Source organism: Limulus polyphemus, unplaced genomic scaffold, assembly GCF_000517525.1.
Source record: "Limulus polyphemus unplaced genomic scaffold, Limulus_polyphemus-2.1.2 Scaffold77, whole genome shotgun sequence".
Taxonomy (NCBI): domain Eukaryota; kingdom Metazoa; phylum Arthropoda; class Merostomata; order Xiphosura; family Limulidae; genus Limulus; species Limulus polyphemus.
In genome coordinates this window covers 522,547-545,693 of record NW_013665687.1, presented here as the reverse complement: position 1 = coordinate 545,693, position 23,147 = coordinate 522,547, and the positions used below count along the sequence as shown (strand labels likewise).

The following is a 23,147-nucleotide window of genomic DNA, read 5'->3' as shown; positions in this document are numbered from 1 at the left end:
CACACTTAAATTAGCGCTTATTCCATATGACATATTTAAGGGAAAGAACCCTCAACTTATACCAATTTATACAAGTACCTTTGTCACCACCTGAGACGGGCTTGTCTCACTCCAGGACCAAACTGATACAAACTTCTATGAGATAATCATTACTGTATGTTACTTTTACCTAAGGATTAGTACATGTTTACCTTTCAATATCTTATTAACGAAAATGTCATAACTAAATAGAAATGTAGAAAAATTATATCACATCACTTTTAAAAAAAGTTTGGTTGGCTTAAGTTGTTCGTTTAAATCAAAGATACACTGCTTAGATTATTCTTCACAGCATTAAAATATTACGTATTATTCTTATGTAAATTATATTTTATTACAATGCCATGTTTTGTATTGTAGCTATAGCTAAATCGTCTATGCATTATTACATTTACACTTCTTAATATTTTTTAATTAATTTTGTGGCAAGATTCGATATTTAGTTATTCATCTATTTTTGAAAGAAGGAGTCTTGAGGGGGCAGGCACCATTAAACGGGCGAATGCTTAAGTAACTAATAATAAAGACGATTCTCCAAGAAAATTTGGTTCTCTGTGCTGTTGTACACCATAACACAGTTTAAAACAAATTAAACAAATAAAAAAGGGCTACCTATAGAAATTGTAAAACTGTTTTATACATGTACTCTGAGTTTATCATAAAACGTGATATTCGCACGTGTGACCAAAGGCTAACGTCGACACGTAGAGAGTAATGCCTACACATTTGGACGAATTTCTTTGCATCTTTATGAGAGTGAAAAAAGACTTAAGAAAATAGTTCATATATGCATTAATTACATGAATTTCGCGATAAAACACTACGTTACCCCTTGTCCCGGAAGACATTGTTATCAAAAGCATTACTAGTTTATCACTAGTGGTTACGATATTCGTTTGAACAATATTCAATTTTGGCAAAACTTCTAAAAATACTGGATGTATAGATTTCAGCCCTCATATTTCGATGACCACGTCTATGCATTTCTTTTCCTTAGTTTTGTAACTGTCTTGTTTTTCATAATCTGTTCTTATGGGGAAAAAAATGTTAAAACGTAAAATATAATACAAACATGGTTCTTTTTTTTCTTCTTTGAATAGATTTTGAAGAAAACAAAATATTTGCTTCCGTGCTCATTCCAATTAAAGATGAAATAAACCTTATCAAAACCAATTCTAATTATGATTTATGAAGACCTGAAACCGAAAATAATATTTACTTCTAAAGATTCTGAAACGAACTGGAAAGAAATTAGCCCATATGTTACTTTGGATAAGTTAAATAAAGCGTAAATAATTGCAAATGCATCCTTCTAGTGGTATGGTTGAGATATATTTAGAACTTTGAGAAGTTCCTACATTTTCGTACTTCTTTAAAATGTCCTCGAGTGGCTCAGCAGTAAGTCTACAGACTTACTACGCTAAAAATCGGATTTCGATACACGTGGTGGGAAGAGCACCTGTAGCTCATTGAATAGCTTTGCACTTAACAACCACCACCTTACATTGTTATTATGTAAGTCACATGGAGTATCGCAAAACAAACTTGAACCATATTTCTTAGTTGAAAAATTAACCTTTATCGAAAATAAAGTTGCCTTATAACCTCCCAGAACTTACAAATATATAATCACCCAGCTTCGACATGTCTTACGGTGGTTGGAAACGTTTTATTAAAGCGATTTCGGAGCCTCACCACGTTGTTACAATCCGTATTCCATCTGACGACTGCGTATCTTGACAAGAGCCCTGCAGCGTACTTTCATTGCAAAAGGCTTTGTCGTAAGGTTGTCATGTACAAAGTACACCACACTTCCTTGTTTGTCTCCAAAATCCATCTAGTGTCTGAGGATAACGATTTCCCAACGCCAATTTCATCACTCGGATTGTACAAAAATCCATGGGTACTGCATCTGGCGACATGACTGATGTCTTTCTATGGAATAGCATGAATACTCGTGTCCTTCTCCAGGTGTGAAATGGTAGAATGGATACGTCGTGGATAAATACATGGGCACAAGTGACTTATTTCTTTTCCAGACTTTATTATGTTGAATAGTGTTGCCTAGAGCACGTGAGCAGCTTTTACAACAGAACTATTTTTGTGTTCGTGGATTCTCATCTGTTACAAGACGCCGCACTTTGTTGACCTGTTTTATGTCTCTTTCCAAATAGTTCCAGTTTCCCAAGTTGATCCATATTCCTTTTTTCAGTGCTAAGTAAATACAAGGGATATCCCCATCTTGGAAACTTTATATTTTCGATCTGAACACATCTTTATGATCTGAGTCCATATTTTGCATTGAATTCCTTTCTCAAAAGTGAACAATTTTCGGGAGCATCACGCTATCTGCGAAAAGCTAAGCAATGTCAAACTATAGTTCTGATACATTCCGTAACCACTGCGGCTTTATATCGGTGGTAGATGCCACGTGACATACTTTAATATAACGTACTCTATCATATGCGTTCATTTTTAATACAGTAAAAACAGTGAAAATCTTAGAAGTTCCTATTTGTACAATATAAAGCATAACAGGTTTCAACGAACTATTTTTATGAGTGTTAGTAGATCTCACAAGGATAAACAAAACAATAACAAGTAAGCCTCAGAAGGGTAAACACTACGATAACACGTAGGTTTCACACGGATAAATATAACGATAACACGTAGGTTTCAGAAGGATGAACAGACCAAATATGTTTCTAAACAATAGTGGGAAAATTTTCATATTTTGACGTGTTTCATCTCAAGAACTAAAAACATTTTCCTGTTAAAACAAGTGGGTCCCAAAGTAATAATTTTTTCTAGAATTCCTTATTTCACTGTGGAAGTGTTAACAACTTTTACTCTAAAGTCTAAGATCCCACTCATTTTCAAATATGTTGTTTTGACATTTTTTTAAAATTTCGGAATCCGTTGAATCCTATTCTTTATGTAAAAATCAATAATTCATTCTTATCTACCAAATGTCCAACTCATTATTTTCAAACTAATCAGTAGGCTTAATGCTATGTTTGTAGCTTCTATATGTTCCTGATGCTAAGATTTCTCAATTTTCTCTTAAATGTTCCTTTAAACAACAATAAATACAACCAATCCTCTTTCACTATCATTCAGGGACCATCTAGAAGAATGGTCTTTGTGAAAATATAGAAACCGGCGAAACGTTTAACAAAACCTACCTTTACCATATAATTCCATTTTGCTATCAGGTTGCAAACTTAGAGTACAGCCCGGAAAGTCATCATCATCAACAGCAAGAGAATAACTGTGATCTGCTGCTTGAACACTGGGGGATTGAACAGCATCCGTCATCATTCGGTCATGAAGTATTATAGGACGGCTATCCAAAATGTGTTTCCAATCCAGATCCATGTCCAAATCCATATCTCCAAGTTTCTACCAATGAAAGTAATTACAGTTATTACTTTACACATAATGATAAATTGCTCAGACACGATTTCACAAAAAATTGGGAGACGTTAGACCATGAAACCGTTTGATAATATCGTGTTGTGCCGTTTCACTGTGTTTACCGTTTCTTACCATTTGAATTGAGTTATTATCGTTTAATACCACTTTGATATTTTCACTTTCTACCATTTGATACCATTGTGCCATTTCCCAGTTTTTACCGTGTGATACCATTGTGCCACTTCAACTCAGTTCTTACAGTTTGAAACCATTGTCCTGCTTCATATTTTTACTGTTACTACTGGACCATTTCAGTATAGGCCCGGCATGGCCATGTGGTTAGGGTGCTGGACTCGCAATCGGGGGGTCGCGGGTTCGAATCCCCGTCATACCAAACATGCTTGCCTTTTCAGCCGTGGGGGCGTTATAATGTGAAGATCAAGCCCACCATTCTGTTGGTAAAAGAGTAGCCCAAGAGTTGTGTTCTACTGCTAAATTAGGGACGGCTAGAGCAGATAACCCTCGTGTAGCTTTGCGCGAAATTCAAAAACAAACAAACTTATTGCCGTAAAAATGTGCTTCCGCACTTTGAGGCCATGGATACATCATAACAGTGACGGTCAAATCTCATTACTCGGTCACACAAGAGTAGCCGTAGAGTTGGCGGTGTGGGCTACTGACTAATGCCTTCACTCTAGAGTATCAGTTCAGAATTAAGGATGGCTATGCGCAAATAGTCCTTTGTGTAGCTTTACGAGACAATTCTAGAAAGATACAAATATACGCCTAAGTATAACTGCATGTTTTCAATAAGTTAAGCTTCTTCTATGCTTAAATTTTCATCGTAATCATTGAGTTTAAAATTCGTTTTTATTTGGTTCAAAATAGAAGGAAGATGAAAATAGAACGATTTTCTTACGTGGTATCAATAAAAAAAAACACTCGTAAAAAGCCACGTATTCTATAGTTTATCTGTCTTCTGCGAAAAAAGCACACTTTAGTCTGTTACACGAAATTGTAACTGACGATGAAGAAGCTGTTTTCTAGCAGGTGGCGAGAGCAGGTGTGTTGTATAGATACGCATTTGGTTTTGTCAGTAAGTCTACCCTTATCCAAATATATCTATACTTCGTAAAAGCCACGCCATCAGAAATGAGAGAAACGTTTAATTTGTCCACGATGTAAACTTAATCTATAGTTTCACTGCAGTAAAAAAGAACAACAACAACAAAAGACAATGTGCCAGGAATTATCTATCTAGTTTTAAAACGTCACCTGTAGTAATTCGATAAGCCCACAAGATGGTATGCAAATAGTCAAACGCTATGAGATAACATCCGACAGTGCACATTACTGCTTGCTTATTCAAGAAATGGCGACGTAGAAAAGATGCTGGATAAACACAAAAGTTTAACGTTTTTCTGCAACGTAAGCTTCAAAGTCATTTGTTTGTAAGATTTATTAATAACTAAGGGCGTTTCACATTACTTTTGTAATAAGACAATTTATTAGGAAATCCATGTGAAAACAAATACTTTAATTTATAAAAGTAAATAGTTAATATGGGGTTGACATGACCTGGCGGTTAGGGGCACCCGACTCTTAATGTGAAAGTAGCGAGTCTGAATCCCTGTCGCCAAAGATTTTCGTCCAATTGGGTGTAAAAAAAATGGCTTACAAAAATATCAGCCGACTCCAAACTAATTGGGATTAAGGTCGAAACGAAATATGTTTATTATACACTTTTAAGAGTGGGAGTGATACAAACTAAGAAAACTTACTATCACTGAAACTGTGTAAGCTCAACTGAATTTTCTTTATTTGAATAAGTGCGTCAATAAACACTTTGATATTCAGAGAAACATCTTTCAGTTATTACACAATGGTTTTGAATTGAAAAATGCCGTTACATCTAGAGGCTAGATGCATGCAAATTCCAGGACAAGCCAAGCGTTTATCGACGAACCGAAGTCAATGGCTTACCGTTATCCTTTTGCTAATATTTGAAAATATATCAATAAGTTTTATAGCTCGATATTCTCATATCACACTATATGGTTTAGAGCCCACAAAGTTGGTCATTTTACATACACATGCAAATAGAGAGAAGAAAATTACGTTTTTACTCTGTACAATTGCTGTGAAAACTGTATATACAACTATTAGTTTTCAATAAACGTATGTAACTGTATTTAAAAACCAGATATGCAGGAGGCTAAAATTTTAATACATTTTATGTTTCTGAAACGTACATTTCACATAAAAACAAAATACTTGTGCTTATATTTATTGGCAGTAATTTTAAGTATGAAAGTATTATATATTTTTTTAAATTTAAAATAGATCTCCGGAAAATAAAAATGAAAATGTTTGTGCTTAAGAATAGCTTTATAAAGGAAAAAACAACAACAGGTATCAAAAGTTCCAGCTCCTATTAACACATGTAAAATAGAACTAGATGTTCAAAGTTCCTGTCCAGCTATAAGAGAAAAGGAAAACTTCCAAATGTCTAAAGACCTATCCAGGCAACCAAATAATGAAAAGAGTCAAACGTGAGCCAGACATACTATATCAAACCTCTCTGTTCTACTGTGTTAAACAAACATCAATGGTATTAGCTTTAATGGTATATAAAAATATCCAAGTTGTATTTCCGTATAAAAAATAATAAATGCCCAAGACCTCAGTCCTGTTAATATGTCAAGAAAAGAAACTTCAAGGTCTCCGTCATGTTAACGTGTAAAGAAAAGAAACAAAAGCTCAAAGTACAGTCCTGTTAATGTGTCAAGAAAGTAATTAAATATTCAAGGTCTCAGCTCTGTTACCATGTCAAGAATAGAAACAAAAGTTCAAGGTCTCAATACTGTTAACATGTAAAGAAAATGAAAGTTCAAAATCCCATTCAGCTAAAAATGGCAAGAAAAGAACCAAATGTTGAAGATCCAAGTCCTAGTAACATGTCAAGAAACAAGTGTTCAAAGTCCCAGCATTATTATCGCGTAGAAAAAAAAATAAAAGTTCCAGTCTTAAAGCCCTATCAAGAAAAAAATCAAATATTTAATATCCTTGATATTTTATATCTGAAAGACAAACCCAAACATTAAATGCCCAAGATAATTTATTTTGTAAAAGAAACAAACTATACTGCAAAGGCCCACTAACACTTAATAATTTCAGAAGAAACAAAATGAATATCAAAGAATAAAGTATACGTCAATGCCATAAGCTATTATTCCATTAAAGAAAAGTGTGAAATGTCAATGGCTCTAGTACTATCAACCTATGAATGAAAATATATGAAATGTTAAAGGAACCAGTTCTATTATCCCATGCAGGAAAGTTTTAAGATTAGAGATCCCAAACATTTGATCGTATAAAAGCAAACAAATAAATGTCAAAAATCCCAGTTGCATTATCCTTAAAATTAAAAAGTAAGTGCCAATGGTTCCAGTAATAGCAACCTAAAAAAGTACCAGATGTTCAAAAACAGAGTCTTTTATGGTTATTGCTGAACGATAAAGGAGTTTTTGACACAGACACTCCTCCCTCCAATTATGGAGTCCTGTCAGTTCACGTTTGTCAGTGCAAAGTTCGGGTAGTATAGTGCTGTCCCTAATTTTGAACCATCAACCACACAGAGGCAACCGGTCGGCATCAACCTCTTACTAATTTGTTTTATATATGTTATTTAATTATTTATGTTTACCTTATTTAATTATTCATTATCAGTATGCATAATCTTTTTACATCATGTTCCCAGCGTAAATTGTGCTTTTAATATAAAAAAGTGAAGATCAAGACTACTGATCGCTGCTCGGCACGTTAGCAAAAGGATAAAAAGTGCAAGCTAAGCCTAGCATAAAGGACCTGGTTTATAACTGCACAAACTAATCGCAATTAACTATTGTATTCGCAAACTAATTCTAAATTAGAATATTTATAAGAAATTAAGAAGAATATTAAGTGGGTCTTATATAAAACCATAATTACTAAAAACTGGTCTCAATATTGTTTTAAAATGTTAACTTATATTACTTTCCTCCAGGTATAAATAAGGAAGCCGGAAGCATCAACTGATTACAATATTTCTACACTGTCACTCGCCCTCGAATGGCAAAATTCAACTAATAACAACAAAAAAAAACTTTATAAAATTGCACAAGCATTAAAGGAACAGCTTTGTAAATAAAAGGGCTGCATGATAACTATTATACATACAATATTATCTAAACAAAGAAAGTAAGTCACGTGGGAATTGGGTCACTCGAAAGCAGATGACATCACTGTAAGCAGTGGCGTTATCTGGATAACATTCGTTCGACTCCATGCTCCAGGTGTAGTAGGTGGAGCAAAATTCCTGAACACGAGTCTCTTATACACACAGTTCTCTTGAAATTATCTATAAAGTACAAGTATATTTGTTTGTAGAGTAGAAGGTATGAAAAAGAACAACATCCAAGTTTTCAACAGACATAAAATATCACGAGTTATAGATTAGTCGAAAGAAACATGAATAATTTCACGTTAGATTATCACAATTACCCTTTAAAATAAAACAGAAAAAAAAACTTACAATATAACTCTAAGAGATCAGAGAATAAAAGAAAAACGTGTAAATAAAAGGCTATGACGGTTTTCAGGAATTCATGTTTCGTGCTATTCACGACTTTTTCCTTTTAGAATATCCATAGTTGATGAAACGTTTTAATGAACGTTACGGTTCAAAAGGTGTTTCTTGGGTATCACAATCATGTTAAATCTGATATTTGAGGAAAGATTGGCTAAGTTTCCTCAAACATACAAAATTGCAACTTGTGGGCAAAGTTTGTGGAAACCTTCGTAGGTCTGGATAAGAACAAGCCTAAATCCATGTTATACCATCTCTTCTCCAAGGTAGCTCTCCCCTAATGTCTGTTCAACTGATTATAAAATGATATCTATGGGATAACAGTTTCATTTCTAATAGGTTGTGAAAAAAGCTTAAGTTTTTTTTTTATTTCTAAGCTTAGAATTTGGATAATTTATTACATTGCTTAAACTAAAATATGAACCAGACTATTTTCAAACTAATATTTAATTCCATTCCTTATCATAAGGTGTGAAATACACATTGTATAAAGGGTTGGGTATCATTTGACAGTTGTTTACCTACCAACTAAATGTCAATTCATCATTTTCTGTTGAAGAACAATAGCAGCAGTCTTCACAAAATGCAACAGATAACATATCGAAGCAATCTTATTTAGTTAAAATATTCTAAATGATACTTACAGCCCTTTAGTCCAATTTTATCTTTATATTATTTGTTATAATATCGACCCTGACAATGTTTGCTAACCTTTCTTCTTTTTTTTACGTTCAATGATAATCTGAACCAAGATAATATACAGTTACCTGTCTGAAATGTACTTTCGTACGAATGCAACGCGGGAAAGTGACAACGTATTAAACGATAAAACATACATGGGTTGCTTAGCTTTAAGTCTACTTTGTACTCGCTAACATGAAATCGTTGCTCGTGTGTTAAATTTGGGCCTGGACTGTGAATCCGAAGATTGATGGCTCGTGTCCCGTTGCCACAAAAATGCGAGAATAGCCCTAAAATTCTAAAAAAAAGCAATAAAAAAGCTATGTTAAATATATCTTAATACTGTTTTATCAATTGATGTATGTTTTGTTTTAGAACTTAATTTATACAAATGTGCTGTAACATGATATATCAAACTTTTTGGATAACCAGTTCTACACCATTATCAGCTGAAAATTGTAGCTTCGAACTTTATCAGATCTCATCAATACAGTAAAATAAACGACTGAGAATATTTTTGAAACAAGCTTTATTCGTCTTTACTTAAGAGAAATAACGTCGCGTTACTTTATTTAAATGACCAGTTTTATAATCTTACAAGTTTACTTTTCGTTGCTTAGCAGCAGTTCCCAACAGAATGTTTAGGATAGATATCCGTAATGAAGCTCATGCCAGTTACGTTAAACAGAACATTAAGACCAAACAAAATATATTTTGAGACCTCACAAAATAACTACTAAGGTTATAGCCATCTCTCACTGACAATATAACAAATATGATTCATAATAACGCTAAAAATAATAGATTAGTGTTGATGGATTGGATGACACAGTTGTTGTTCGTTTTGTTTTTAGTTCAAAGGTGCACAAATGGAACTCCGGATTCTAGTTTGGACGGATAATGAAGACTTCAGTAATAAAATTGATGAATAAGTGAGTAATGTTTTGTCAATAAATTAGGTAGCATTGAATACATTCAACTTTAAAATTTTTGTTTAGAAAAAATGAAATATACAAAACAAAAACAAGAGATGAAGGCCCAACAAGTCAATACATTGATATATGGCGAGAGACATTAAAATTTTTTTTTCAATTACACTAAGGAAATATGCAAATAATAATGATGTAATGCGACATGGGGGAACGTATAAAATAATCTTGAATGTTTGTTTGCTTGTTTGTTTGAGGTTAAGCACAAAGCTACACAATGGGCTATCTGTGCTCTGCCCACCACGGGTATCGAAACCCGGATTCTAGCGTTGTAAGTCCGCAGACATACCGCTGTGCCACTGGGGGGCACGTGTAGAGTGATTCAATAAAGTTTTTATTGTGTAAATATAAAACGTTGTTTTTAATTATTTATTATCATTTAAAAATATTCAACTTTCTTTGCCTTGAATATGACTTTTCGCCAGTTTTTTTTTTTTCAACCATAAGTTAATCATTTCGTTTCAGGCTAACACTCAGTCACTAAGTAAACCTTCGACAGCAATCGATTCGGTGTCATTGGAGTTTTTATTTCCCGTGTTTTCCTACAATGCATTTTAACAACCACAGTTGAACCAATATATTACATTTAAACTATGACTAATGACGTCATTTCACTGATTTCAGGGTGGGACCAAAGTGACTATACAGTTGTTTCATTTGAATCATAATTTAATTTTGAACTATTACTCTGAAACAAACAAAAATTAAATTAGTTTCAGTAGTTTTCGTAATATTTTAGTACCGACCGTATGATACTAACTATACCTTGCGTAAAGTAATTCTTACTCCCACCCTCATGTAGTTTCACTTGTTTTTATGTTTTTAACAAACAAATGTAAAAAAATTGGATTATTAAAACAAGTGACTAACAGTTTAAACGTACTTAGAAACTATTCAATTTATACACTAAGTGGCTTGTGGGGCTGACTTGTTGGTTTACAGGTCCGTAATATATTATCCGAAAAAAAAGAGATGTGAACAAAAATACAATAAATACTTCAATTAATCTCATTAATTATAAGGTGGTTAGGGCGCTTGACTCGCAATCTGAGGGTCACGGGTTCGAATCTCCTTCCCACCAAACATGCTTGCCCTTTCAGCCGTGATGTTCAATCCCACTATTCGTTGGTAAAAAGAGTAACCCAAGAGTTGACGGTGATGACTAGCTGTCCTCCCATTAGTCTTTTACTGCTAAATTAAGGACGGCTAGCGCGGATAGTTTTCGTGTAGCTTTGCGCTAAGTTCAAACAAACATATGTACTAAGTTGATTGCATGGTATTTTACATAGTGCGGATAAAATATTGAGATATTATAATAACTTAAAATCTAGAGGTGATTGACATATTATGAGTACATTTGTTAAATCAGTACCATCAAATAACCCCAAGTCACTTCAATTTTCTCCAGTAACAAATATTTTGTTGTCCATTAATTGCAGCTGGTACCCCATGTACTATTCGCAGACTTGAAGCGGTTACTCACACTTTTTTACACATAAAACTACTCAATATGGTGCAGTAAGGTAGTGAATGGTTTAAATCAGTAATCCGAGAGTTAAAGTAGCAAATATTTTGTTGTCCATTAATTGCAGCTGGTACCCCATGTACTATTCGCAGACTTGAAGCGGTTACTCACACTTTTTTACACATAAAACTACTCAATATGGTGCAGTAAGGTAGTGAATGGTTTAAATCAGTAATCCGAGCGTTAAATTAGGAAATATTTATCTTAGGAATTTAAATTCGAATATATGAAAAACGTATTTGAATTATAAATAAGAAAGTCTTTCAGACTGTGCGGAAACCATTCAACCTAACAGGATATTAATTAGTTTGTTCCACTGTAGCAGTTTCCTTCAGCCTAGAATGAGTTTTATATGACTCGAAGCAACAGTTACTGGTAACGAATGATTTCCCGCCTATAGCTGTTTCTCTTCCGTCAAAATATGTGTGTGTGTGTGTGCACTTGAGCAGCACAGATTTCTTTCGAAAGAAGTATTGCTGAAATTCGTTTACTGGTTTGAGAGTGCTGACAGATGAAACGTGATGCATGCATACATTTGTATCATAAAATCGTCACTTATAAAAAAAAATGTATATCAGCTTTTGTCAGGGTCAGTCCACGTTGTCAATGGCAAATGCGAAACACAAAATCAAAATTATATGGCTACAGAAAGTAACTATATGGAACAACGTGGTCACACGAGAAAATTCATGAGATTCTCTGTTAAGAAACCGGAAATAAGTTTACCTGTGTTTATGACAAAGCTATTAAGACTATCTACCGCTGTCCCTTATTTCGAGAAACTGATCAGGCAGTCAGTCATCACCACCCTGCCATCCACCAACCACGCTAAAGGTTTGACTGTAACTCTTATAATGCACCCATATCTTAAAGTGAGGGAAACACTTTATGGTATCGCATGGATTCGAACCCGGATTGTCAGATTCGAAATCCAAGGCTCAAACAGCGGGCCAACCTGCGCTTGGCTTTAACTGATCTAAGTGATTATTTACTTATCTAGATTCATGTTTATCTTATTCACAGCCAATTTCTTTAAACCAGTACACGCGTCGAAAAGAATATATCAAGGACAAGTCAAGGCTAGTATAAAATGTTTTAAAACCATACCCATACTCCGAGAACCCCAAAGCCCTGCCACATGGCCAACCCGAGCCCGAATTTAACTGATCTGAGCGATTACTTATTAATCAAGACTTAAGTTTATCTTATTCACAGCCAGGTTATTTAAAGCACTACATGTGTCGAACAGACTGTTACAAGGACAAGTCAAGGCTAATATAAAATTGTTTAAAAACATACCCTTTTTAAACTCTTGGAGCACGTATTACGAACTTAATATCCAGTGAGCAGCTTGGGTAATACAATTAGGTAGGCTCTTCAGTTTCGTGGCCACGCAAGGTCATGGTTACTAAACTTTATGTAACTAAAACTAGGTCAAGTTCAATGTTTGCGTGATTTACCAGTCTTATCATCTGAAAGGTGATATCTTAAGAAAACCTTATAAGAATATTTTGTATCACGTGACTGTATAGACATACTTTCAGCAGTGTAGCATTTAGTATGGTGTTATAAAGATCTAAATGCACATAAGAAGGCACATCTAATTTAAATAAAACCCAGAAATATGACAAAATATCTAGATATATCCATGTGGGTGCACTGATATTTTCAAATTAATTATTATATGTATATAACCTCACTTCAGAGCATCGATTGTATGCACGCATACAACGTATTTGTTTACTACTCATTTCTTACAAAAACACATGTATAAGAAGCAATAATTTAATATTCACGGTATTATTTCTTACTCCGCATTTATTAGTTATGTTTTATTTTCACAGACTAGCATAGGATGTTGAAGTGGTTAATACTGCCCACCTATAACAACGCGAAATAGTGATAACAGGATAACATATTAAGGTTGAAGGCGACCGTTTCTATCTTCATTACGAACGTTAATCGATTGTCGTCAGTCAATCACTGCCCAAAATAAATATTGCGCCCTGTCGATTTGTTTTTCTCAAATTAGATAGATAATGCTGGATAAAACAATGCGTACTTATTAAGTGATTAATTCGAAGATAGAGCAAGCACTGTGATTGGTGAGTATAAAGACTTGTATGATGAAAGCTACAATAAGTCCAACTTTACGAAATGCTTTTCAAAGAATTGTCAGTCTTAAGTATTTGTTTCAATCTTTTCTAACCACAACAAGCTATCTTGAGTCCCGAGGTACTTTGCTCTTTAGATCTTACCATTAACACTTTCTAAGTTCCTACCATTTTGACGCGGATTATTAAACCGCTTTTCCGAATTTCTTATTTGGAACTTGACTGTCTTAAACCCAGCATGATACACATGAAAGAATTGGGCATAAATGTCCTATCACTTACCACAAGTTAAAGCTTTGGCATGAAATTATTAACGTGTCCAACAAATCATAATTTTATATATATCAAGCCATGAAACGAAAACACGATAAAGAAATTAACTGTATTGTGTCTGAAGAAAAATATTTTCGATCGGTTTTTACCAGTGTTACTACTATCCACTTGTTTATATTAAACAATGAGAAAATAGCTTTATATCAATTGGTTGTTTTCTCATTACTTAGGCTGTCGGAAACTGATAAGTAATGCGTCAGCTGACTCTTTTACTCATTCTCTATGAAGAATAATCGTTATCAGTGCAGACAAGAGGAGTATGTCGTAAAGGCAGTCAGTGACAGCAGTTCATGTTCATCTAGAAACTTGGCCAAGACAGTAATATGATTATACCTCCGTCTTCACTATATGGCTCGTACTAATGCAGCCCTAAAAATAATTATGAAGCCAGACTTATCATTCGATTTAACAGTTGTCACTAGGTTATACCGGTTTCAAGGAATTCCACCCCTTATCAGTAACCCTGGGCAAGGACAAATCAAAAGAACTAGGCTAGGTTTCTTGTAGTGATGAAGCGTGTATTATATGCATGATCACTAGCGGATTCAGTGAAGTGCGGCCAACCTTTTTTCGTAATTTTGCGCCCGTACGCTCTAAAGTGAGCCCCTTCTAACAATAAATAACTTAAATAAAATATTTTATCTCCCCCTCTCCTAGCCAGTAATTTATAAAAGTATATTTAAGTCTGATGTATCATCTGGTTGCATCGATATAAATGATGTACGCTGAAATTATATGGCGCCCATCCAGGCGACCATCTTTCCAAAATCCTGGATCCGCTACTGTGCATGATGTTTTTAGGTATCCTTTTAATCACCACAGGGAACTTGTATTTACATAGGATTTGAAGAATATACATCATTATTCAAATCATACGTAACTATAGGTTCATCTTGGTGAGTAAAAGACAATTGAAAACATCGTGCATATAGATGTTGTCTTGTATCACAACTGACATCATTACAAGAGGATTAATTGTATTATATGTTGTGTTTAACGCCGACAACGAGAATGGGGTGGGGGAAGATACCTGAAATAAAAACAGGAATAACTTTCTTAAAATTAATACACTTTTTATCGTGATAGTTCAGCTACATGTATTTGTGTGTGTGGTTAATGAAAACATGATAATCTATTTTTTTGCATTAAAACGGTTCGCTCGAAATAACATAGAATCTTAAGACACTAAATTCAATTTAATTATTATAAACGTCGTAGGTGGCATACATCATCACTCCTCACAATATATATTTAAACATATTTACAATACGCACTGACAAATTTGACCAATGAAACTGTATATAACATACAATATGTGGGTCAGTGTATTGTGCTTACATACTGGCACTAACTAGTTTGAACAATAAGGTCTTGTGTTTGGCATATAAGATGTGGGTCAGCATATTGTACTTACATACTGGCACTAACAGGTTTGAACAATAAAGCACCGTATATGGTATACAAAGGCCTGGCATGACTTGGTGATCGGGGTGCTAAACTCGCAATCTGCAAGTTTGAATCTCCCTCGCCTAACATGGTCGCCCTTTCAGCTGCGGGGGCGTTATAATGTTCTATCAGTCCCACTATTCGTTAGTAATAGAGTAGCCCAAGAGTTCGCATTGGGTGGTATTCATTAGTTGCCTTCCCTATAGTCTTTCACTGCTAACTTAGGGGCGGCTACCTGGAGAGAAGATGGGCGCCACGATGTAAATCTTTACCGAAGATCAACGATGCTGTTTTAGCATCTAAGGTTCTTCAATGGACCTAAGCGGTCTATGAACTCGGAAAAAGAAGAAGAAGAAAAAACAAACATACAAGATAAGGGTCAGCATATTGTGCTTACATACTTTCAGGATCCTCTAGCCCAGTCTGTAAATTCTACTCCCCCCCTCCTTTTCTATGGGAAAGAACAAATTCTAAGCGTTTTAGTAATCTGTTTACGAACATTTAGGATTTTGTCCATGTTTTGGTGTCCCATAGTGAGATAGCGGTACGTTTACGCCTCTATGAACTTACAAAGTTCAAATCCGGGGTTTGATTTCCCACAGTAGACACAGCAGATAGCTCAATGTGGCTTCACTCTAAAACAAACAAACAAACCACGTTTTGGTGTTGTTGTGTAAATTAAATATATATATGATCCCACTTCCTGGGACCCTTACCCCCATCCGTAGTTAGCTAGTAATAATATTCACTCAAAAATCATGTTTTTATGGCACGCGGGAAAAATCCTTTAGGCTTGCCAAAAACGATTTTAAATGATGAACTTTTTTTACATTGTTACCATGATGGATGTATATTGGAAAGTTTGCTCTATCAGTCGGGAAGGGTTGACAATGACTTGTTTCAGCTTCAGGTTCATGTTGTTCGTTTTCAATCAAAGTTTCGTTATTTTCCGTACGTGCTTCACCATTAGTCGCTAATTTGACGACGTAAAAGTGTAGTCAAAGGGTATGATGGTATTCTGACTGGAGTATGAGAACAATGGTTGGTATAGGTTGTAACTCTGGTTGTGATAATGATGACTGGAGATCACTGATAGCAAGGCCTAAATAGATGTGTTATTTTCGGCAGCTTACTTTTAAAAATCTCCTCCATCTTATTTTTGTTGCGCTTCTTCCAGTCGGTCCTGTACAATCCTGGAGGTCCAACGTGCACGAATCTTTGTTCTCCCCTCACCTCCCGCTATGCTGATTTACAGTAGCAGGAATTGGTCGATATAATCCCAACAGTTGTATGGCCGAAAACGTCACAAAATTTAAACCAATCATGATTGACAAATTGCTTAACTTTTTGGTTAAAGAAATTAGATTTTCATTATAGCGGCCCTGTAAATGTGGGCCATTGGCCCACAGGTTTGCTAGTATTCTATAAATTTTACTGAAGTCGTATATCCCTAACTAACCGTTTAAAGTACAATGTGTGTTAAAGGTTAAGCCTAAACGTTCAAGGTCCGCGTAGTATTAACTTCCGATCAGCAACAGTAAAAGACGTGATGAAATATTAATACCATTGCGGTCAAGTTACAATCTACCAAAGTCACAAGGTTACTTGTTACCAGCAGCAACGTAGAAGGTTACTATAACGACCTTATCCTACTTTAGAATTAGCACAATATATTGCCAATCACACCAGTTCAATCGGTAGTAGTGACCACACGATATCAAATGATTTTTTAAAATGGAATATTTTTATATTCATTTCGAGTTTTTCAATAACAAAAGTTGTATGTAGTTAACATCGAGTAAAAGTATATAAGTATATAAGAGGCCAATGAAACGAACACTTGACTAAAGTGCATGAATATTCTATTGTAATTAACTTTTATCCTAAGTTATTGTAAGACTAACTCTTAAAATGAAAATCGACTAAATACTGAAACGTGTAACACTACGATTTATAAGGAAAATTTTCTATTTTTTGAAGTTTTTATCGGACTTTGGGCCTCCCCAATGGCACAGCGGTATATCTGCGGACTTACAACGCCAGAATCCGGGTTTCGATACCCGTGGTGGGCAGAACACAGATAGCCTATTGTGTAGCTTTGTGCTTAATTACAAATAAACAAACTATCGGACTTTGGTAAGCTAAAAATTTATATAATTTTCTTCGCCCCTATTTCTAAATTTTATTTAATTAGAAGTCCTATCATATAATCATTTTCAATAATAAAATTTGGGGAATATTCAGCGGGTGCTTAAAATTGCTCGGAGTTTGGCGGGAAAAGACTGAAAGAAGGATGGAGATAACCTGACACTATAACACCATTCCAATAAAATAAATAATTTTCTAATGAAGTTTCGTGTATTCTAAAACACTTCTTCCATATTTTACTAGTTAAGTATATGCTGGAATGTGTCTAGGACTTTAGATGAAATAGACAACCTTCACAAGGTTGTCTTTGTTAAGATGCTGGTATAATATTCAATCAGGTCAACACTACCCACTAATAGCAGTCGTTCTTTTTTTTTTTTTTTGCTTAGACGGGTTATTCATATTAAAGGAAAACTAGTTCAAGGATTCCATGGTCCAAATGGCGAGTGGCCGGCTTACATTTTATTTTTATCCTCACAAGAAACTGGTTATTTTGTTAAAGCAGTCGAGATATCCTGTTGATGTTGCACTACACTCTACCTTGTACATTCGACGACTATGACGTTGACCTTTGACCTGCAACTACAACACACGGGATAAAATTATTTCTTCCATTTGAGGAAACTTCATAGGCCGTTAACATGTTAGTCAAATTTGTTCAACGTATTATACATTGTTTGACTTGATCTCTTTACTAGAGCAATTGTGAAACAAACCATTTCATGTTTACCGCCTAGACGAAGAAAAACAAGTAATACAAACTATTTTACACAAAGGGAATGGCCCCTCCAGTGGCACAGCGGTAGGTCTGCGGACTTACAACGCTAGAATCCGGGTTTCGATACCCGTGGTGGGCAGAGCACAGATAGCCCTAGTGTAGCTTTGTGCATAATTAAAAACAAACAAACAAACAAACAAACAAACAAAGGGAATGTGGAAGATATAAGATGCGCGTGCTTTTAAAGGGTGTATAGAAAACCCGTAGAAGAAATATTTTTGTGTTTATGATTGATATATCGTAAAAAGAGGGGATAGCCAGCTAACGATCCTATGCATTCTAATCATTACAGGTATTAATTTTCATGTATATATTGATTAAGAGATTTATGACGTTGTATCCTTCTAAACTGTTTGTTATATATAGTTGGCGCCATTAATCTATAGTCCCACGGTATGTCAGCAGTAATTTTACCGATTCACAGCTCTAGCATCAGGGGGTTCGAGTCCCCGCAGTGGACAGAGTGCAGCTATCTCATTGTGTACCTTTGCGCTAAGAAAACCAGCATTAACCTACAGCCCCCCCCCCCCCCACGTGTCACAGCGGTATGTATGTCTGCGGACTTAAAATGCAAGAAACCGGGCTTTGATACCAGTGGTGGACAGATCACAGATAGCCCATTTTGTATCTTTGCGCTAAGAAAACCGACATTAACTAACAAGTTACATTTTAACTTCGGATCTATAATGTTGGCTTACTTTTGATCAGAAGTGACTAATAATACATTGATTTTGGTATGTTTTTTTTAAAAAAAGTACTGATCACGGTTTGATGTATGGAGACTAAACAGCGTCCTCAATAAAAAATCTAAAACTCAACTGGCAACGAAATAATGATTAGAGACAACTTACTACACATTCCTTCTTCAATAAAGTAACATGTGATAGATTTCTCCACGGTTATTCGTTTATTTGTTATTAAGCACAAAGCTAGCACAATGGGCTATCTGAGCTATGCCCATCACAGGTATCGAAACCCGGATTTTAGAGTTATAAGTCTTCGAGTTACCACTGAGATACTGGGAGGGAACAGTTATTCGTCAATATTCAAACGACATTAGAGCTTTCAAATATACTGATAATAAATTTTACATTTCTAATTCTCTAGTTATTAGTTTTCCATTTTACAATATATTTCGAAATTCTGTAGTTGTTCCTCGTGAACGTTATAACGACTTATTGTCCTGATACCACATATTATGTCCTACAATGTTTATTTGTGTTTATGGGAAAATCAAAGCTGCATCATGGATTATCTGTGCTGCACTCACCGCAAAGATCGAACCCCGAATTTTAATGCTATAATAAGCCCTTAAAGCTTACGACTGAGTTACCAGGTGGCCGTCACACAAAAACAAACGTACTATGTTGTTTTGCGTCGCTTTTTGTTATGATTTTATGTGAGCTTTGAAAAGAATTAAAGTGACAAAGTTTGACAACCGCGCACGAAATTTCCTGTTAAAATCCTAACTCCTGTTTTATAAGCTTTTTGAAAATAATTTTTCCTCCATTTTCAACTTATTCTAATATAACATAAGTTTTATTATGATCACTTCTGAAATTTTTTCATTCCGTCTAACAAACTAAAAAAAAAAACAACAACAACAAAAAAAGAAGAAAAAACACTCACACATTGCCCTTCGAAAGACTCGTTGCTCTATGATCTAAAGACTGGGAACCGGTCACCACGTGGTGTAGACACACGCTTGGCCTGACTCGCACATACTGGAATGTTTTCCCCACTTGCACGATCGCTCGAGGGTACGAGTTACCCGTTGAAATGACCTCCGTGTCTAGCGAAGCAGGCAGTGTTGCAAGCAGGTTCTGGGGTTCCCATTTTGAAATGTTATTCTATAAACTTTGGGGTGCATGTCTAACATTCTGAGCAATGTGCACCACTTTCATTTAAAACGAATATGAAATCTTTTGATTGAGTAGTTAGTAGAAACGGATACTGTTTAGGCATGCAGATACATCAAACAGTTAAAGTTGATGTAGAGTCCGGTGGTAAAAATAATTAATTTATTCGTATAAGATTGGAACACGAAGTTAATCATTTTCATTAATAAATATTACAGTGTGTTTTACCTCTTTTCAATAAAATCAAAACTAAGAATTTTCTCAAAGGACTATCTCACTCTTATGTGCTATTCAACAATGTAAAAAATGCCAGTTATGATACGCCCCTTGATTGTGGTTTTTACAGCACAATGCATTGGACGAAGCAATGCTCCGTGTACACCAAAGCAGTAGCTAACTGAGTGGAAGTCAGTCTCTTAACTATTCTTATTTTCGGTTGATGTAATTCAAAACCAACATAATTTATCGATAAAGCAGGCAGTATTCACACAGAGACAAGTAATAAATGACAATAATGCACTGCTTAGTGGACTTTTCGAAAGTGCTCGGGTTATAGGGTTTTTATCATCTTATATCAAGACTTCTTGAACCTACGTGTTTTTCCGACATCATGAATATTCGGTATTGTTTAGGTGAATATTGTTTAAAGGTCAAACAATCGTTATCCTACCATCATCTAAGTGAAAGTTGCTTTTATTACATTATTAGCCATAATATTTCAAACAGATCTGTTATCTTATAAAAAGGACATGATTCATTAAACCTTAAAAACAAATGTATATATTTATATATCTAGTGTATTCATACATATTAAGGGCATTTTTGTGAACAATTGTCTGAAGATCCCTACATTCCCATGGTGTTCCCCCCCCCCCCTCCTCCGATGTTTAATCAGGACATAAGATTAGCCAATGACAGTATATTCACTGTAGAGTACGTTATAAAAACAGGAATTTCTAGGGCACTTACAGAACATGTAAACTTTGTCTTTTTTAAACTTAAACATGACATAGTAATCTTGGAGAATCCGGAAACAAAAGGTTACGTGTTAAAAAAAAACTGTAATGTAACCTATAATCATAAGCCTCAGCTTTTTTAGGATGGGAAAATATCCTACTCAAACTCAAAGAATCATAACTCATTCTTTCTGGTGGCGATAGAAAAATTTTAAAACTTATTACAATATCTTTTTACATAGTAATAATAATAAAGCATATTTCCCGCACCAAAAAAGTAATAGCTATTACGTTGTATCTTGAAATCTGGATCTCTTAACAGGAAACTCATGAAGAAAAAACAAATTTAAAAAAGTGTGAAACGGACTGAATAGCCATTTAAACGCAAAAAACACAACAGCACTAAGGTTCTGAAATATAACTATTTAAAGAAATTTAAATTTAAGAAATAATTAATAAAACAGTTGAATATATATATATAAATGAAATGGCGAAAAAGCTATTAAAGAGAAATAGTTTATTATCAACTATGATAGGAATTTAAGTATAAGATGAAAATTGGAAAATGAAATCTAAGACGAAACCCGAAGAATATGGCACTAAATGAAAACTGAAATTAAAAGCCCAAGATATGTAATTGTTATCATTATTATAGACGATGGAGATTTTTTTTAAATCTGGAAAAACGAATATATATATATAATGAATGTACGAGTTATTACACAAGTAATTTAATGAACATGTAAAAGTTTGGAAAGTCTTTCAATGTGGAAGAAAATCGTAAAGTAAACGTACAGACTGCTACAGGAATGATCTGAACACGCTGAAAATGTATGGAATAATCACATATTGCAAAACGTTTTGGAAAATTTTCCTTCTTTCATTGCTGAAAAACACTTTTAAAAGCCAACGATACAAGAGGGAACCACGATCTTTCCATATGGTGTACTTCTACCGACTTGTTGCAACGATCACGTGCTCTTTGCAAACGTGTCTAATTCCACGAAAAAAAAGTTTTATTTTATTTTATTATTATTGACCATTTCTAATAGCTGTAAAAAAGATAAGTTATCTGTTTCGGAAACCTGCAAGCATACGTCTCTAATATGTTTATTACAATATGGCATTTATAAAGACAACGGCAACATATGAGAGTCATATGTTTATTACAATATGGCATTTATAAAGACAACGGCAACATATGAGAGTCATATGTTTATTACAATATGGCATTTATAAAGACAACGGCAACATATGAGAGTAATATGTTTATTACAATATGGCATTTATAAAGACAACGGCAACATATGAGAGTCAGGTTAGTTTTGGGTTCACAAAACCACCTGTATTACATGGTTCAAATAATCAACACTATTATATAACGCTGCCATTATTCCTTATATCAAATATTATTACCTTGTCCTACTTTCTGAGAACAATTTGATATTATTCGTTACGCTTATATTTTAATGTATATGGTAACTGAAACGTTAGTGATAAAGAGAAATGATCGGACGAAAGTTACTACCATAATCATTTTACTTACTGAGTCCAATGGACTTGAATTCCAGATGTCATTCAAATAATTTTCTTCAAGGTCGTACAAGTTCTCACCGAGAATGTCCAGAGCCATTTCCAGCGTCCGTGTCCGGTCCAGTCAGAGGTATGGGGTTGACAACGCTCCCGATTACACTTTCTGAGTAAACGTTCGCCGCTAGTATAGAAATGAACACCTCTAGCGCAACGCAACGCCCTTAGCGTCCCTAAAACAGGAAAAGGAAATGGCCGTATTGCTCATCAAAAAATTAAAATAGTGCCATACGAACTGGCTTATTATACCAAGAATCAATTGAACTTTTGAGTTATATATTAGAAAATAAAGTAAAAGATAAAATTAAATAGAATTCGTACCTTAGTTAAACCCACAGTGTATCTTTATGTCTGCCCAATACTAGGAGAACCGTGCCAGCTGTGTAAATCGACGCACAAGATTATTGCTTCCTGGTGTTTTACGTCACATGACGTTAATAATACTAACCAATAGGAAAGAAGCGGAACATTTAAACGAATCTACTATGCATTTTGATAATTTGTGTGTAATAACTGTGAGAAATTTACCACATAAACAGATGTTTGATACAGAAGAAGTATTTTAAATGAAATAGTACTCTTGACTGATTCAGCACATCACGAGTAAACTTCATCTGCTTGCATAGGTTTCGTGAATAAAACAAA

At 34.6% G+C, this 23,147-nt stretch overlaps 1 protein-coding gene across 1 annotated transcript in view; it reads right to left on the bottom strand.

Annotated features, from left to right (window-relative positions):
• Positions 1–22,878, bottom strand: part of LOC111083009 (cyclic AMP-responsive element-binding protein 3-like protein 2) — a 32,618-nt gene extending 9,740 nt beyond the window's left edge. The window contains exons 1-3 of the mRNA XM_022395692.1: positions 22,824–22,878; positions 22,459–22,675; positions 3,225–3,441 (exon numbers count right to left, since the gene is read on the bottom strand). Of these exons, the coding sequence (XP_022251400.1) occupies positions 3,225–3,441; positions 22,459–22,545 (304 nt within the window). The 5' untranslated portion in view covers positions 22,546–22,675; positions 22,824–22,878. The remainder of the gene's footprint in view (positions 1–3,224; positions 3,442–22,458; positions 22,676–22,823) is intronic.
• Between the last annotated feature and the right edge of the window lie 269 nt (positions 22,879–23,147).